The sequence below is a fragment of the Protomyctophum bolini genome (genome assembly GCF_963924005.1).
Source record: "Protomyctophum bolini genome assembly, chromosome: 19".
Taxonomy (NCBI): Eukaryota; Metazoa; Chordata; class Actinopteri; order Myctophiformes; family Myctophidae; genus Protomyctophum; species Protomyctophum bolini.
In genome coordinates, this window is record NC_137880.1 from 2,170,397 (window position 1) to 2,190,626 (window position 20,230).

The 20,230-nt window shown below is 41.7% G+C and overlaps 1 protein-coding gene across 1 annotated transcript; it reads left to right on the top strand.

The window, feature by feature from the left end:
* Positions 1-5,378: 5,378 nt before the first annotated feature.
* Positions 5,379-19,704, top strand: LOC308334854 (cadherin-related family member 4-like; the record flags this gene model as incomplete). Its single annotated transcript, XM_080791729.1, has 9 exons — positions 5,379-5,463; positions 6,841-7,024; positions 9,829-9,979; positions 10,074-10,176; positions 10,789-10,995; positions 12,886-13,025; positions 15,068-15,209; positions 16,648-16,862; positions 19,567-19,704. 9 exons carry the CDS (start codon positions 5,379-5,381, stop codon positions 19,702-19,704), a joined length of 1,365 nt encoding a protein of 454 aa, XP_080647855.1.
* Positions 19,705-20,230: the final 526 nt, after the last annotated feature.

The window sequence follows — 20,230 nt, forward strand, 5'->3', positions numbered from 1 at the left end:
TGCACTACAATTCCCATACAATTTACAATTTACAATTTAGGCTTTTAGCAGACGCTCTTAATCCAGAGCGATTTACATTAAGCAAGAACAAAAAAGCATGGGAATACATCACATAAAAACATTTATCATGAAACATGCGTAAGCTAAGAAAGTAACAGTGGAATATCTATAATGAAACTATACATATAAGCTATACATCTATACTACTATGCTATACATATGTACTATGACGTGCTATGACTACATACAATGCACTTATGCTGTCTACATAACATGCTATAAGTCTGTATCAAATGCTATGGTGCAATGCTTTGGTGCACTGCTCCTCCTTGTGGATAGGGGGAGATGCTGTCTTACTGAGACAACATGTAGTCCAGGAAGGGAGTGAGCCCAGTGTCCATGACATCACGGACACTTTGAAATACTAAAATATCTAAAAACACATTTTATTAATTATTACCCACATAAAACCCCCCAGGAAAATGTTTCTTGTCTCCCAAACATAATTAAAATAAAGATCTGGTTATATGGTAATAAAATAAATAAGTGTCCCTTTAACTCATTTACCTCCAACACTATATAAAACTATGTCTAAACCTAACCTTATTCCTAACCTTAACCTCAGTAAAACTATGTCTAAACCTAACCTTATTCCTAACCTTAACCCATTCTGAACGGGAACCCATTTTGGTGTTAGCATCATGTTATGCTTTAGCTTTTGAAAAATAGCAGATCTACAAGCTCACAGCGCGCCACCGAGTGTCGCGCTATGAGCTTGTAGGTCAGCTATTTTTCAAAAATCGAAGAACGACTGACATTTTTAGAATCTGATCTCAGGTGAGAATGGGTTAATCAGACCAGTGTGTGTCCAGTGGAAACCTCGTACGAATCTGATCAACAAGCTTATTGAGTATACCCGTTATCAATAATCTTTTGGCTTATCCAGTACCTGTTATCAATAAGCTTTGGGCTTATCAAGCCTGTTATGGAGCATGTTACGGCCCATGACGTCATGTTTAAACAATCAAGACGAGAGGCGTAAGGGTTATTGTCCACTGTGTTGTTATTGTGTAAGGGTTATTGTTCACTGTGTTGTGTTATTGTCTACTGTGTTGTGTTATTGTGTAAGGGTTATTGTCCACTGTGTTGTGTTATTGTCTACTGTGTTGTGTTATTGTGTAAGGGTTATCGTCCACTGTGTTGTGTTATTGTGTAAGGGTTGATGGACAGAGAAGGTGGATAGAAACCTATAGAGACCTGTAGAGGCAGCTCTATTGGGGGGGGGGGGTCTAATTGAGGGGTAAAGGCCTATTCATAGTCTGGATTTTCGGTGATGAGGTGACCACCACTCCGGTGATGAGGTGACCACCGCTCCGGTGGTGAGCTGACCACCAGAGCTGAAATAACGTTGAGCGGTGGTGAGTAAAAACAGAGAGAAGGGCTGGAGCCGCGGCTCAGTGACGTCATGTTGTAGTTCGGTGGTCACCTCAGTGACGTCATGTTGTAGTTCGGTGGTCACCCCACCACCGTAAATCCAGACTATGTATGAGCCTTAAGTATAAGGAAATGTAGTCACATTTTGGTAGTCTGGCTAGGAGGACGTTTCTGGTGACCTGGTTGAATATGGCAAGATGTTCATCGTTAACTGAAATTGTTCTACTAGTTAGCATTTGTTTAGATAGGTTGATTAATGGGAATTCAAATGTAGCAGATAGGTTAATTTGTCCTTAAGTACACTTTTATTGTACTTTCTGTTTAATGAGATGATTTTTCTTTTCCGTTTAATATAATCAAACAATCAATCAATTATGCTAAATAATGTTAAGGGCAGTAAAAACTGTTAATTGGTAAATAACGAGAAGCAAAGATTAATATGAGTTGGTTTCTCTCCCTTCTTTTTTTTATTACTTTCTGTAAAACTTAACTCTTAAAAAAACGAATCAATAAAAGGCGTGCAAATGTCCTCCAGGTTGTTCCTCACAGTTTCTTCTTATGAAAATATTGTTCCTGGTGTTCTAAAATTATAGATAATATAAATATTATAGTAATATAAATATTGTTCCTGGTGTTCTAAAATTATAAATAATATAACTATTATAGTAATATAAATATTGTTCCCATGGTGTTCTAAAATTATAAATAATATAACTATTATAGTAATATAAATATTGTTCCCATGGTGTTCTTCAAATGGTAAATACAAATGGTAAATGGAGCTATTTATATATAGTGCCATTATCCAAGGCGCTTCACACACATTCACACACTGATGGCGGAGGAAACCATGCAAGGCACCAACCAGCACATCAGGAGCAATCAGGGGTTCAGAGTCTTGCTCAAGGACACTTGGACACTAACTCTGGGGGAGCCCACAGGGATTACAATTTAAGCATTTAACAGACGCTCTTAATCCAGAGCGATTTACATTAAGCAAGAACAAAATGCATGGCAATACATATACATAAAAATGAAACATGCGTAAGCTAAGAACGTAACAGTGTAATATCTATATATATACTATACTATGCTATACATAATACTATGAAGTGCTATGACTACATACAATGCCATTCTAGTGCTGTCTACATAGCATGCTATAAGTCTGTATCAAATGCTAATCTAAGTCTACAAAAAGTGCTATCTAAGGGATTGTGGTTTTTATCATGAACATTAGAACATTAGTCAGGACCAATTATCTTCATATAAATAAGTTGAAAGTGGCGAAGTGGTCCTTTAAGGAACTGCTATAGTAAAGTCTTGCTCACTAAACACACACACACACACACACACACACACACACACACACACACACACAAACACAAATATGGGCGTACTCCGGAATCACGGCAATTTTCGGCATTCATCATTCCAGCGTGAACTTGAACTTTGGCGTGCGCCCGGCTCCTAAAAGGTTAATATAAAACTGTAGGTTATAAGTATACGTATATGTAAAAAAGCAATTAAAAGTACACACTTAAAAACAATATAATGTAACACCTGTGTCGTATAGATAGTGTAGAACAGTTACTAAATTACAATCAAGGGTTAGACGTAGGACTAGTTAGGTTGGTCTACTGGAGCCAGAGGGGTAAATAATGAGACCAGATGCAAGTCTCAAATCATTTATATAAATTGAAATAGGAAAAAACTAAAATAAAACATTACGCACAAACATACAGTATGACAGTAAACAACAAATGAAATAGGTATACCTTGATATCAATAGATGAATCTTAGGTTTTTAACCCTCAGGGGTTTTTAAATCTGTGGGTGCACCCAACTACACTGACTGATTGACACCTTGTGCAACTGTTGCAGTGTTGAAACCAGTACAGTTTAGTATTAAGTGCATTTCAAAATCAATTCCTCAATTAGGATTTGAATCAAAATATAAGCATGCAATGCAATGCTGCAATAACCAGGACAATAAATAAAAACACGTCAAATGACAATAAACCCTTACACCACTAAGTGGCTATGAAATAGTCCCAAAGACATGCACAAAGTGCCTACACCTTAGTGAGTGTGTGTAAGTGTTGGCTGTTACAGCCTGCACTGCTCCTCACAGGGCAGATACTTGTGTGTGTAACTTTGCACTGGAGTTGACTACGGACCTACGAACGGCCGCAATTCGAAACTGGCCCCTGTAAAATCTGAATCCCCCCCCACCCCTTTCCCCTCACTGTATATGTTTATTTTCCCTTTTTGCTTCCTTTATGATGAATTCCTGTTCTGTTCTTTAACTATATAGAAGTGTCTATTTGTACGTCTCTAAATGTTTTGATGAATTGAACAATGTGGAACCTGTTGTAAACAAGTGTAATGCTTAATTGGGTCGTCCACTCACAGTTAACAGTCTTTGTATTGAGTTTGTGCTTGAAATGTACTGTAATTCTGCAAAATGTTTTTTTTTTTTAAACATATGTTTATTGATTTTCTTCTACAGTACAAAGAAGTATTTTCAAAAAATTGACATATTTTTTTCCCCCCCACATCCCCATGGCAGCACAAATACAAACAAAATCTTATCACGAAATGTTTTGACAATAATAAATCCATCGGCTCGTCTGCAAGTCACGTGGTCTTTTCAGTGATTACCATTTATTTTTTTCATTGAATGATCCCAGGAATGACGAAGAAGAGTAGAGCCATAAATCACGTGATCACAAGACTTCCCATAACTACGGAACGGACACTGCGTGAAAAGAGGAGTTAACGGGCAATTATGGGCACTGTATTTTGCCCGTAAACCTCAAGTTTAGCAGACATATACAGTTAATATACGGTAATATGCAGGTGAGATGGTACAATTCGGGAGTTTACCGGAGTTTGTTGGAAAGTCTAACGGGAGTTTTCCTGTAATAATACACATCCGTATTCCATGCTTTTTGCGCAGTGGGCGCATAGCCACAGCATTTTTTATTTATTATTATTTTTATTCTCTGAGACTCAACTCAGAGTAAGACATCGTCTCTAGCTGCCGTTGCCAGCAATTTCCAGCGGGTTTTATTTTAACCGTTGAAGACCTATATTATAAAATATTCTCCTCCACCACAATCCACTCACTGTAGTCCAGACTACAATGACCATGATGCTTTGCTGCACTCAGCCCCACCTTGTGGAGAGGCAGAGGGCTGTCTCACTGAGACAACATGTAGTCCAGACAACAATGACCATGATGCTTTGCTGCACTCGCCCCACCTTGTGGAGAGGGGGGAGGGCTGTCTTACTGAGACAACATGCGTCTGCCCCTTAGAGTATATATGAATAGAGATGGCATCCGAGTTCTCCTTCCATCCACTTCCATCCAGGCGATTTCACTCCTCTTTCCGGGTAGGAACAGAGTGCATTCTGGGCTGGATTGCAATAGTGACTGTTTGGCCAAAATGGACAATCAGATTGCATGACCATATTAGCCATCCTACGTACATTATGATGAAATCATGCAATGACATCACAACGGTGTAATTGTTCTTTATAAAGCCTTGTCCGATACTCTAAACATCAGTTAGTGACTTGCAACGAGGAAACCGAGCTGCCTTCATCCTAACAAGTTCATCTGTAAACTAGTTTTCAACACTCATTGACGGGGGAGCTGCTGTGTGAAATGTTTCACTGGACGATAGGCCTACATCTGGAAGGAGAACATAGGGAGGACCAGGCTGCTGTGGTGGTCGGACACGAGATCTACTGCTTTGGAGGATGTCTTTATGCTGGAGGAGGTTGACCCCAGTGACCCCTGGAACAGGAGAACCTCACCTTGAGGTTCCCTCCGGGCGCTGGGGCCACACAGCTGTGATGATTGAAGATATTGTCTACCTCTGGGTAGGATATCATTACTGCAATGTGATTTATGCATTTGATGTTGACGCCCCCACATGGTTCAAACCACAGGTTTCTGGAACCGTTCCAAAGACCCTTCCAAAGAGGAGGTGTTACCACTCATCCTGTGTTTTGGGGAAGGTCATGTTTATTCATGGAGGACCCACTAATGACAATGTACAAGTTGGACACCACCACAATGGTCTGGACTTTAATTAACGCCACAGGAACTCCACTACACTACACTCCTGCTACAAGACATCACTCTGCTACCATCATCGGGACAAAGATGTTTGTATTTGGAGGCTGGTGGAGTCAGTACAACAACACCATCAGAGTGTTTGACACAGAGACCAACCTCTGGCTGGACACACCTTCTACACAGCTTCTACCAGGAGGACGCTGGGATCATTCAGCCTTTACCTACCATGGAGAGCTGTACATATGTGGTTGTCGCTGCGGTAACCAGGACTTGTGGAAATTCAGTCCAGAGACCTTCTCCTGGAAGAAGGTTGAGCCCAAGGGGAAACACCCACAAAGGATGAATAATATGTGCTGTTGCATGGTGGGAGATCGCATCATCCTCTTGGGAGGAGCCAACAACCCTGGTGAACTGTATGTCTTAGACTTCAGTCCTAGCCTCAAGACATTATGTAAGCTAGCAGTTATTCAGTACGGTCTGGAGCAGTCTGGACTCCCACACAACATCAGGTGGGAACTGGCAGCCATGCGTATAGCGAACAGCAACTGAAAGGATAACAGTCCTCTAAACCCACGAAGCCCAATAAAAACAAATAAAATGGTGAATAATTAATTATAACTCGGTTCTGTCATTGTGTGTAAAAAGTAATACCCTAGTGGGTCCCAGAAGACCCGTAGTGGTGTGTCATTATGTGTAAAAGATATCCGAGTGGGTCCCAGAAGACCCGTAGTGGTGTGTCATTATGTGTAAAAAATATCCGAGTGGGTCCCAGAAGACCCGTAGACAGGATGTCACAGACAATCTGCATATCCTCCCACTCTTCTGGTGTTGGAATGGGCAGTCCTGAATTTACCAAAGCCATGGTGGTGATCACAGGTTCTTTGATTTCCAGAATCCTTTTTAACATGAGATACATGGAATTCCACCACGTTGGGCACTCTTGCTTAAGACGCAGGGGGATTGGAATCCTTTTTTCAATCTGTATCTCAATCAGTCTAGTTGTTGCTGCGCTGCTTCTGTGGAAAAATGTCACAATGTCTTTCACCTTATCTACTGAATCCCTTATTTGTGCAATACCATTTTGGATTATGAGGTTCAGGATGTGGGCAAAGCAAATTGCATGGGGCCATCCTGTTCCCACATTTATCTTTTTGTCCATGGCTTTTACAAAGTTGGAACCACCATCTGTAATACAAGCAGAAATGTTATCCTCAATGTTCGACTCAACAGCACACTGCAGAAGTAGTATTGCCAGAGTCACCTGTGTGACTCTCTTTCAGCAAAATGCAGTCCAGGACATATTCTGTTTATAACAGAATACGGAGTGATCAGAACGGCCTATAATCTGGACCTAGAGGCCGACGGGGCCGTGCTGGCTCACAGTGTCCTGCTGGTGAGGGCCTACAGCCTGGCAGAGGAGCGCACTGGCACCGCCACCGTCACCGTCACTGTCTTGGACGTCAACGAGTATCCACCATTCTGCTTTCCTCCTGTGATTGTGTAAGACGAAATGCACTCAATTAGTGTTCTTTCACTGACTCAACTCATTTAACTGTCAGAGTTAAACAAACACAAATTTTGCTGTGTACTCAACTGCAGCTGGCCTCATTACATTTACAGTGTGTTTTAATAGTATTAAAAGTGGTTCTCAACTCCCCCAATATAATCATATTTGAACTGAAGACCCCCCAAATGTTAGTTTGTTGATTACTTTTGATGCAGTAATGCTCCTTTTTCTTTCTTTCTTTTTTCTTTTTTTTTGAGGTAATAAAAAAATAAAAAAATGTTACTTCACTTTCATCTGGGGACGCCCCTGGGCCACAGGTTGAGAACCACTGTTTTATACTACTATAACTACTACTAAAATGATGCACAGCAAAAGTTTCACAGCTATTGTGGATTTCACTCAATTTGAGAGTCAAATTGAGAATATATATCACAGGGTCTTTCTGTGTGGAAAAAAATGGGTTACAAAATCTTGGGATAAAGATAAAGATAAAAGATAAAGATAAAAGAGAATATAAATCACTGGCTTAGCTAAAGAATTGTCTGCCCATTTCAGAAGACTGGGATGAGGATAATCTAGGCTGGCGGGCTTCATGGCTTGAGTGCCTCCCGCATTGTAAACAGAATTAATGAAAGAAAAAAGAAGAATCTTGTTGATTCATGGTATAAAAAACAAGAGACGAAAAAAAGAAAAGAAAAGAAAACAGGACAGAAAGTGCTCATAACAATTCGTCATCTCAATCTTGTCACACAGATGTCCATTCATTTAGCGCACAAGGCAAAACACGGGATATATAGGCTACAGATATCATTCCGCCTCCAAGTCCTATAGGCATCACCACCAATATAAAATGTGCTAAACATTGGCAACATTAAAAAATAGTTTTCCAAACCTTCCAAAACTGGGTTTAATATGTGGTGCGTTGGGAGCTTGTACATCAGCTATTTGTACCATTTTATTTAAATGGGGCTTGGTGGGGCTTGGTTGTTATACTGCAGCTATCTAACACTACAATATTATAAAGGATAATGTGCAAAATATAGAGGTTTCTCAGAAAGATATCCGTGATTACTGTTATGGTCAGCTTAGTGACTATACTATAGTGTCTGAGCACACCCAGAGCAGGCGAGTCTGTCTGGGTGAATGAAGAGGTATAAAGAGACAATAAAGCTTAATTTACAGTATAGTATAGTGACTATACTGTAAATTTCACATTGCGCAATGGAGCTTGACATTCCGTTTTTTTTGGCAAGTGACACCAGCTGGCATATAAATCAACTTTCAAGGTTGTCATTAGCCAGAGGTGTGGCTCTTTATAGGAGTTCAACCTTTTATGTTTCACCAGAATCACCACACACAGCTTTTGAAGTAACTACTTGATATGCTGAGTCCTGGCCAGTGGCATTATCGGGTTGGGGCATAGCCGTGAATGATGGGACCTCTTTCCGCCTAATAAAGAATTGTCAACTGCTCTGCAGTGCTTTGACTGCTTTGACTTTTATTTTCGTTTCTTGTCATAAAGACCCATCCCTTACGGGATACTGTATATGAGACACCAAAAACACATTAACTTTCTGAACACAGAAACTGCACAAAAATAAAATATTTGGTATGTTTTCCCATGCTTTTGCAAGTGCAAATATGTTATGTTAAAAAATCCGAACCAGTCTCTCTGCGATGCTTAACCATATAAGATCCAGACATTTACACTGAGAATGTGTCTTGACTCTTTACTGTAAACTAGAACAGTGCCTGTTGGGGGGTGATCAGGTGTGATCAATTTTGTTGTGATGTCAGAACAGGCCAGCTCCATATATGAAGATATTGGGGTGATCAGGTCCAGAGCCAGTGCAGGGGCTTTTGTGCTGGTTCTGGACAACTGGCTATCCGGCGGACTCGACACCGGGCATTGCACTCCCTGTGGGGATGTGGAACACACGTGTCAAATTTGAAGTCGGTGGGGCGAATGATTCCTGAGTTACGTGAATTCCAGGCGTACGTACAGAGATATGGTGTATTTATAGATGGATGAATTCTTCTCTCCTTGATAATAATCTTTATTGTCCCGAAGGATATTTGTCTTCACAGTCTGTTCAACACCCACATCAAGAACAATACATACAGTAGCACATAACACCAAGACGATACAAAAACATGCGGTCTCCACTGCATACAGAACCATCCCATCATACATGTACGATGTATACAGAACCATCCTATCGGCGAGGCAGTTTGTTTAATGCCGCGATAGTTTTCAGTGCACCACTGTGTAAAATGAGAAATGGTATTCTGATAAACCGTAATAGAGTTATTGTCATGGAGCAGTCCGAGAATGGCAGTGTCAGATTATTTAAAGTATGTGATGTTGTTGGGTGAAGGGCTAGTAGAGTCATTTGTCTATAGTGTGTAGAGGAAAGGACTGAGGATACAACCTTGAGGGGCCCCTGTGTTGGTGATAACAGTTGATGAGAAAGATGTACCTACTTTAACTGTCTGTGGTCTGTTACTCAAAAAGTTGAGTGTCCAGTGCATGAGGAGTGGAGGAATGTTGAGGAGGTGCAGTTTCTAGTGTTAAAAGCAGAACTAAAGTCCACAAAAAGAATAGTAGCAAAATTATCCAACGATGAGTGAAGGAGGCATGCCACAGCATCCTCTGTCCCCCTCTTTGCCCTATAGACAAAGAGGGGGGGATGTTGGGCAGAAATCTCATATTCTAACTTTTAAGGTTTTTTTTTTGTGTAAATTAACCCTTACTTGGCCGTCTTTCTTGACCTTTCTGTCTGTGGTTCTATCACAGACTGGTGGTTCCTGAGACCACTGCAGTGGGCTCCAACCTGGGCACTCTGACATGCTTGGATATGGACGCCAGCAACAACAGCGTCTCTGTCAGCATGATTGACAATGGCCTGTCATTCATCAAGTTCAGATTCGAAGATGGACAGCTCCAGGTGACCAACGAGACGGCATTCAATGAAATTCAGCGTAATTGCCAATTAATTGAGTCATGAATCAGATTGTTGCAACAGTTCCTCTCTCTTGCAGGTAAACAACACGCTGGACTATGACACAGAGGAGATGGCCTCAAACGGCTTCCAGTATGAAGACACAATCTTGGCCATTGACGCAGGAACACCCCCACGCACATGTCAGTGTGAAAACTGGTTCCTTTTAGTGTTTTATGCAATCAACAACTTTAATGCCGTCAACTGATATTCAACTGATATGAATAATGTGTGAGTGTGTGTGATAGTGTGTGTGCACACACGTGTATTAAAGCTGCACTATGTAACTTATCTCTTCTATCCCGGATTTGAACCCGGCTTCTGCGCAAGAGCTTGAATGTTTTACCTTTGAGATAATAGAGCCTGCCTGCTTGCTCAGGGGATAAATTTAATCTTGACCATCAGGTCAAAATTTGTGTCAAAACAAAAAACAGGATCATGTCAAAGGTCATGTCTCACCTAGACACACACAGGATCTAAATGTCTCAATAGAAGAGCATGGGGACAAAATACAACCACCCCAACCGTAAGTTATATTGTATTAACATACTCTATAGTACAGATTTGATTTTCATAAAAAAGTTACAAGTTATATTCTATTAAGTTATATTGTATTAACATACTCTATAGTACAGATTTGATTTTCATAAAAAAGTTACATAGTGCTGCTTTAAAAATTCAAGGTCATATGCACATGCACAACAGCATGCCAGTGAACACAAATGAACATTGTGTGCGTGCGTGCGTGTGTCCAGCCCAGATACGTGTTCTGGTTACAGTGACTCCAGTGAATGAGCATGAGCCGGTGTTCGTGGCTCCACTGGAGCTGCGGGTTCGAGAAGACACGAAGCCAGGGTCTGCTGTGGGAGTCGTGGTGGCCAGAGACCAAGACTGGCCCTTTGACAACATACGTTACTCCATCCTCTCAATGAACAGCATGTTTACTGTTGATCCTGACACTGGTAAGATCATCTACGTCAGCGTTTCTCAAACCTTTTCATGTCAAGTGACCCCCAAATTCAGGGATCCCTTGTACAATCTCACAGTGTGGCACAAAGTGAGCTTGTATATCTGCTATTTCTTATAGCCAATGTCACCTGTGGACACTACCTGTAATGAATGATATACAGACAATATGAACTATGAACTATGAAATATGAAATATGAACTATGAACTGAAATACACGTTATGCTGGCAAGTACGTGCCACTGTTGGACTGTAGGGGTGGTGCTGCGTTTCTCTCTTTCCTTCTACAGACAATGAGAAGGCGGTGTCGCACCGTTATTGGAGGACACGGGTATAAGAGAGGAAGCCTTCGGCAGCGCGCTAGAGAAAACTGAGCTGAGACAGAGACGGTCGCAGACGCCGACACACTGAACGCCACCACCGCCACGCCGTACACGACACAACGCCACCCATCCGACGACACGCCGAGCTCCTGACCAGACCGCTTCCTTGTGACACGCCAGCCTACTCTGCCTAAAAGGGACGGTCAATCCGAGCTACAACATTGTGTGAGTGTGGTGTTATATTCAACTTCGCTCACTGTCACTGACGAGTCATATCCTCCTTCTCAGCCTCCCCGTCCTGGACACCGCAGAACAGCGTTGGATCGCCGGCCGCACATCGCTGATTGCCCCGCCGTCTCCTCGAGGACCGCCGACGCAGATGGTCTACTGCTATATGCCAGACTACTCGGCCTAAAAGGGACGGTCAATCCGAGTCTCAACTTTGTGTGAGTGTGACGCTACGTTGTTTCCTACCACCATCGCTTACAGAGTCTGTTTCCTCCTTCCCAGTTTCTGTCCACGGCCGTGGGGCGTGGAGCGACAACCAACTGTCAACAGCTCTGCATACCATCGCTTGACAGTTCTCGTTGCCAGGCAACCAACGCCACATACGGGGCTTCCCCTCGTTCGGAGTCCCGGTTGGATAAGAGACAGTGACGTCACGAGGGAGGACGGACAATCTGGGCTCTGGGGCCGTGAGTTGGGGAAGCGATAGTGGTTATTGTTTACTATAGTAGTATTATTGGGCATTTGCTAACTGTGTGGCACGTATTATTGTAGTGTACTGTATACTGTACACAGTACATTGGGTACAGCGGTCATTCAGGCTTCAGAGGGCTGCTTACAGGGGTGGGAATATTCTCAGGGTTGGCTTCACCTGTCTCTTACCACCCCCTATTGGTGAACACGCATGTTTGAATCTTACTGTTGTGATTTCGATAGAAGTGTTATCCTATTCTGATATAGGCGTATTGCAGTGATCGTTGGTGTGCACTTGATTTGCCGTGGCATCTTTTGTGGGTCGTGTGTACTGATGTGTATACTATTTGTGCACTAATCTTTGGGCTGCGTAGAGACTGGGTGGGAACAAACACTGTGCTATTATCCATATCCCTGAGGTGGACATTTTAAGAGGAGCTTGTGATTACTGCTTATACCGTGCCCATAATATATTGCTACATTTTAATATATATTGCTACGTTTAATAATTGCCAGTCATATAAATTGCCATATTTTTATAACTATACATTTATGTATTTTACTTGTATATTGTTGTATTGATATCCTGCTACCTGATTTTATACTTACCTGTTTTATATCAGAACATATAATAAACTTGTTACTTTTCTATAACGACCTGCCTGCTGATTGTGGTGTCTCAGGGGTACATGATCATTGAGCCCTGGTTGGGTGACACCAACATATAAAAAATATGGATAAAGTGGTTAAAAGTATTGCTGGTCCACCACTTGACAACCACTGATCTTACATGTCACTCTATTTCACTGGGGTTCCCTCTGTCACTTCAGCAGGCAAATGGTTTCTTCTTTCCTGGTCTGCAGGGCAGCTGTATCTAAACACAGAACTGGACTTCGAGCTTCAGCAGAGACATGTGGTGAGGGTGCAGGCAGAGGACTACGACCAGGATGTGGACAAAATCAACAGGAAGACGGGATTTGTGGACCTCATCATACATGTTGAGGTCAGGAAGGAATAGAATCTTGGGGACAAGTTCCAATTCTGGAGATAAATTCATGTAGTATGTATGGTCAATTAAGAATTTGGTATAAAATGCAGAGTCAGGCACCTTATCCCCTAGTGAGATTTCAAATAAACACATTTTAAGAAGGCGAGTACTGATAAAGAATAGTGGATGAAAGAAATAATTCAGTGGCTCTCAAAGTGGGAACCAACCAGGGACTGTCAGGGTTCCTTGAGGGGGGTTCCAAATGGACCCTTACAGGGCTGTAACTGAGTGTGTGCAAACGTGTTCAAATGGTCCATTTGTACAGAGTCATGCTGCCCTACAAAGCCAAAGTGCAGTAATTATGCTTTTGGACACACACCGACTAATTTGTATATCCCAAAGGTCAAATTAGCTCAAGAACAGATATACAGTTAGAATTAGTGAAGTGTCACTTATATGCCGATATCTCATTTGGCTGACCAGTTGAAACACTTTTTTTTTTTTTTTTTTAAACATATGTTTATTCATTTTCTTTATATTACAGAAGTATTTTCAACAATTGACATATATTTCCCCCCCCCCACATCCCTCTGGCAGCACAAATACAAACAAAATCTTAAAACGAAATGAATTGACAATAATAAATACAAAACAAAAATAAATAATGACAAAACAAAAAATAAAACGAAAATAAAACACATTACATACAGTTAAACAGATTCACAATGTCCACCACAGTTCCCTACCCCCACCCCCCAGCTGACTACTCAGATAACCACTATACATCCAAAGCCTCTTCAATATCACCTCGCCTAATGAAGTTCAAGAAATTCTCCCATATCTTATAGAATACCTCAGGTTTCTTCCTAATTACATAAGTTAGTTTCTCATGTGCCAAACTGGTTGTTAAATTCCTCAGCCAAAAGCCGATCGTAGGGGCATTGACATTCTTCCAACATAGCGCAATTGAGCGTCTGGCCTGTAACAGGCAGAGGTCGGTCATTCTTTTTTCATTACTATTTAGTGTACAATTTAATGGATAAATACTGAGTATATATAATTTAGGACAAAGAGGAACTGGACCTGACGTAATCTGAGAGACATAATGGACCACGGACCTCCAAAATGTTTTAATCTCCTCACATTCCCATAAGCAGTGGAACAGTGTACCTTTATGTTCCCCACATTTATAACATAAATCAGGAATGTTTGGATCAAATTTATTTACTTTCTCCGGGGTTATGTAAGTTCTCATTATCCAATTATACTGAATTAGTCTTAATCTAGTATTGATAGTTTGCGTTTGTGCCTTGGAACATATTAAACCCCAATCAATTTCTGAGATTTCCACTTGAAGATCCTGTGTCCATTTTTGTCTTATTTTCTCCGAGTCATCTTTATGAAACCCTTCTAGTATACCATACATTTGTGAGACCAACCCCTTTCCTAAACAATCCTGTTTGGAAAACCTCTCAAGCACGGATAAAGGAGGTTGTTTTGTATTTTTGACACATGTAATAATAAAGTTTCTGATTTGCAAGTATTTAAAGAAGTGGTTTTGCGGTACATCATATCTCCTCCTCAGCCCCTCAAAAGACATTAGATTGCCATTCTCGTATAGATCCACCACTTTCTTTAAGCCTTTATTGAACCATAATTTAAATCCCAGATCCCTTCTAGCTGGAATAAAATGTTCATTTCCCCAAATCGACAGCTCTGGGGTGTTTCCCATGAATTTATGGATTTCAAACCATATATTTATAGTATTGATGACAAAAGGGTTAGACACACTTTTCCTTAGGTTTTTAACTGGAGCTGAGTATAGCAAGGAATCCAGAGATAGATCTCTTGCGGATAGGAGTTAAATTTGGACCCAGGATGGCTTATCATTTTCAGTGAACCAAAACATTGAAGCGCGTAGTTGAGCCGCCCAATAGTACAGTTGAAACACTTTTAAATCCATCAGTTAATTTGTTTCCGTAGTTACTGCACTTTGGCCTTGTTCTTGAAATGTTAAAGTTATCATTTAAAACTCCCATGTCTTGCTTGTCTGTTAGAATGTGAACGACAACGCTCCGGTGTGTGACCCTGTCTCGTATGAGTCGACCATCTTCTCCACCCGGTCTGATAAGCTGCCGATCCTCCAGCTCAGCTGCACCGACGCAGATGGTGATGATCTAACTGCTACCATCACCAACGGTGTGTGTCACCCTATGATGATGTCTGTGCAAGCTTTACAATATTTTAATGAGTGTCCAGGTCGTGCAGAGTGATTTCAACCACGAAGGGTAACCCAGAATCTCACATAACCTGAAACTTTCTAGAACCAGTAAACTAACCAGAACTGCCCCTGAAGGGGCAGGTAAGTAAAAAGGTTGAACACCTAGAGAAATCTACAGTCATGTTGATCATTCCATAAGTAAACAAGTAGCCTTGTTAACCAGCGATCAACCACAACCATAGGGTATGCCAGCACAGGTCAGGAACCTACTGGTAATCGCCATTTTTGTGACGGACATAAAACATAACAATAATTGCGACCGAAGGTCGCAGTTAACTATGGAATCGAGCATTTCCTGTCAGTTAGTGTGACATCATCAGGGATGGAAATGTGGAGACACTAATGTCATAGTAAATGCCTGACCTGCTGTCGCAGTTAAGCCCATATATGGAGATCCCTGATGTCATCACTAGTGGAAAAAGAGAAAAGAACCAGCGCACTCATCTGCTCCAAAAGTTATACTTTATTGACCACGTTTCGAGCCTAGGCTCTTCATCTGGTCAAAATCGAGATGTGAGTGATCTATTGGCCAGCAACTCTACATCTGACCTCAAACCCTTAGATCTCCATATATGGATATATTTCAGAACCTGACATTCCATATGTTGATCCTTCCCCATCCACCTGTCCATTCAAATTCCAAACTCTAGACGGGCCTGCCCCAAAGTAATTAGTGCAGCCGGAAACTGGAGTTCTCAACAGGCCTGAAAATTAAGGCCTGGCCCTATACCGTGGCCCTCATCAAACCCTGTACACTCAAGAGAATATCCCCGCTGTCACCCTTACATCTCCATATACTGTATGGAGCTGACCTCTTCTGACATTCCATATATTGATCTGACCTCATCAAACCCTGTCCACTCAAGAAATGCTCCTTATATGGCCAGTACAGAATTCATTCCATGTTGATCTGACCCCCCATGCCAAAGCGCCAGCACTCTGCCGTCAACGAGGCGGATGCGTGCATGACCTCCAGGCGTCTTACTGGTATTACTAGAAACACATAAAGAGTTAGCCCTGACCATAATGTGTCCGTAACTCTGAGTGTTCAAATGGAACCAAATGGACTCATTTATAGACTATTAACCACTAGTACTAGTTAGAATATGCCATAGTGTCCTAGTAAAGTGTCCTACATATTCAGAAGAAAACCTGGGACCTAGAAAAGCTGGTAAGAAATGTATGATGGTGTGTAAAAAAGAAAATCTAACATTTGCCATGGACAAGACCAAGTCTTTGCCACAGACACATTTGTCTGTGTATGGACACAATGATCACCCCTGCCTCCAGTATCTCCTGTTTCAGCCTATCTACCTATATTCACCACATATTTCTGTGAAATGGTTCGTCACACAGGCGCAGCAGTCGATCGCTTCCACATCGACTGGGATCTGTGGCTGTACTCCAAGAACGTATTCTCCTACGTTGTGGATGGAGTGTATGATCGTCCCATGTTTGAGGTGACATTCTCTGTGTCCGATCGCGATGACAAGCATCGAACCACGGCGGTGGCTTACATCTACGTGGTCGCTTGGACCATCACTACTCCAACCACCACCACTACGACTACGGTAAGATAACCACCACCACTACGACTACGGTAAGATAACCACCACCACTACGACTACGGTAAGATAACCACCACCACTACGACTACGGTAAGATGGCTTTCACACACAGGTTCCTTTACTTTACTACTCCAACCACCACCACTATGACTACGGTAAGATAGCTTTCACACACAGGTTCCTTTACTTTACTACTCCAACCACCACCACTATGACTACGGTAAGATAGCTTTCACACACAGGTTCCTTTACTTTACTACTCCAACCACCACCACTATGACTACGGTAAGATAGCTTTCACACACAGGTTCCTTTACTTTACTACTCCAACCACCACCACTACGACTACGGTAAGATGGCTTTCACACACAGGTTCCTTTACTTTACTACTCCAACCACCACCACTATGACTACGGTAAGATAGCTTTCACACACAGGTTCCTTTACTTTACTACTCCAACCACCACCACTACGACTACGGTAAGATAGCTTTCACACACAGGTTCCTTTACTTTACTACTCCAACCACCAACACTACGACTACAGTAAGATAGCTTTCACACACAGGTTCCATTACTTTACTACTCCAACCACCACCACTATGACTACGGTAAGATAGATTTCACACACAAGTTCCTTTACTTTCACAACCTTTGTTGGATCAGGGCCCACTTGAAAAAGCATTCGTGGCCCACCCATCTGACCACTTAACATGGCAGCCGTGGTTTGTTTTTAGAGCATGTTTATCTTAATCAGTCGATTGTGTTCCAGCTTGGAAAGCAACCAACATAGTTTAAGTTCCTATGTTTTATATCAAAATGAAGTCATTTTTCAAGGTGTAACATGTTTATGTTATTTTTATCATTAAAATCTTAATGTTTTGCCAAGTATTCGGGGCTTCACATCCACACAATACCCTCATGTTCCACCGGTGGGCCCTGGCCCGCAGGTTGAATCCCTGGTGTACAGTGTTGTGCAAATGTGCACTAATAAGTCACAGATCCTGGGGACACAAAAATGACCAAAGGAACAGAAAATGTGTTTGCTTCTTACACAATTATTTGAATTAGGATGGTGACTAGACATCTTGCTCTGGTACAATACAGTACAGTTTCAAGTTATTGCTGTATCTTGGGATCAATATTATTGCGAATGCAGTGAGCACTTACTATGAGACCTAGCAGATGTCTGTCTGTGTGTCCCCCCTTTGTGCCCATATATGGAGCCGAGTGATTTGTTTGTGATTGATGCAACACACTCCATATTTGGACGTATAGCTGCTTTGGGGACTCCTTATATGGTTATGGCTAAGTTAAAAACTTAACTTCAAAATAACTTAAAGGTATTGTAGTCAAGTTTCCAGTGTTTGTACACAGAATTGATCGAGTGTTTCCAAACAAATTAAAATCTAGCTCCACCCCCCTCCCCCCGTCATTCTATTGGCTGAGCCAGGTCACTTCAGGCTATGGGGTTGTTGTTGCTGCTGGGAGGGACGCTATGGATATTGCGCTCGTATGGCTAAATATGACATTAAAAAATTATGAATTTCTATCGATATCATAGTTACAACAATGACATTGAGTTGACATGTTTTTTTAAGGGTAACTGTAGCGTAATCCCAATATCACAAGACTGACACGACGAGTCCCGCAAATGAGGAAGTAGGAAGTAGTGGAGCAGACTCACTGGCTCTCAATTCAATTATCTTTCATTTGTAATCGTGCATATAAAACATATTGCCCCTCAAATGCCCCAGCCACTACAGCATCGTTCATGTGAACTACTTTGTCCACGGTTATTCATCGCTATGATGATCAGCGACGGCTTGTCACCGTTGGCGAGCACGGGTTGAATGCAAGCTTCAAGCCGGCCGGACCACCAAACCATGCGCTATACATAGCGATTCTCATAATTTCAACAGGCTTACATATTACATCATAAACATACTATTTCACATGAACAATGGTGAAACTAAGATATGGGGATAATATTATACTTGCAAATTGCAAGTATAATATTATCCCCATATCTTAGTTTCACCAATGCGATTTAATTGCAAGTTGCAATGAAATCGCATTGCGTTTTCATTATAATACTGCTGGGTCGAACACACAGTCACAGCCTCGCGCTGCAATTGGCTAAGACTCCGCGTCACCCCCCACAAAGACCCTCCTCCCAACACGACGCTTCCGTCCCGCGACATAAACAACAGTGGATATAAACAGATACAAACACATAGAGGGAGACAAAGGGAGAGTGTATGTCTACAGGGCAGCAGCTCAGCATCAAAATATAGGGGAAGATAGAGGGAATAAGGCCACAAATATAGATAGATAAATATGTTGATTTTTGGCTGAAAACTTGCCTATATCACCTTTAACTTAAAAATGTACGAGCTGCGTTCGCTTCCCGCGTTTGCGCGTCTTACTGGTAATGTGTGGGATACTGTGAGGACACTGTAACCTTGTGTCGTATTTTTATTTGTTTGCATGGTGCAGGATAGTTTTATAGGTTCTGTTCTGTATTGATGGTGCCTATTGTTATAGTACTTTCCTTCTAGACGGTACATGTAACTCTGTAACTGTTTAACTGCTGTGCTGCCTCTGGCCGACTGAAATTCCCCTGCGGGATCAATAAAAGCCGTATCTATCCATCTATCTAACTTGCCTTTGGAGCTGACAGTGCCTCTCTGCTGTTTATCCTTCAGACTAAAGCTCCCCAGGTGGTGACTGTGAGGTCTGATTACTGGGACCCTGATCCATTGTTTGTTGTCATGATGACTGTGACTGGAGGGCTGCTCCTCGCCGCTCTGGGTCTGATCACATGGGCCATTCTGAAATGGTGAGCCAATGCTGTCTCTCTGTCAGTCTGTGGATATGTACAGCAACCTACCTACAAGATACAACACTACACCTCATTGACACCCATGTACCTCGTCTCTAACTGATAGGTATAAATCTACCATAATACTGTATAAGACTAAGGAAAGGACTGTATGAATTAATAGATATGTATTAGCATCGATAGCTAGAGAGCTAGAGCTCCGGAACTCCGGAACTGTATAAATACTTTTGAAAGTACTCCAAGTACCATAAATACCAAACACTGAGGCAAAGGACCTGTAACAATATACTGAAGTGGTTCTAAAACCTTTTAGACTATAATGAGTAAAAGTCAGAGTATAACAGAGTTAACCAAAATACCTCAGGCAAGCAGAACTTAGAGGAGGTTCAATCAGATATATTTACCATTATACCGGGAGAGAAGAAGGCATGCAATCCGGACAGCGTTTCACAAAGAAACACACGCATACACGCATGCATTAACATCCACACCACCACAACGTCTAATTAATATCTGTTCATTTATGT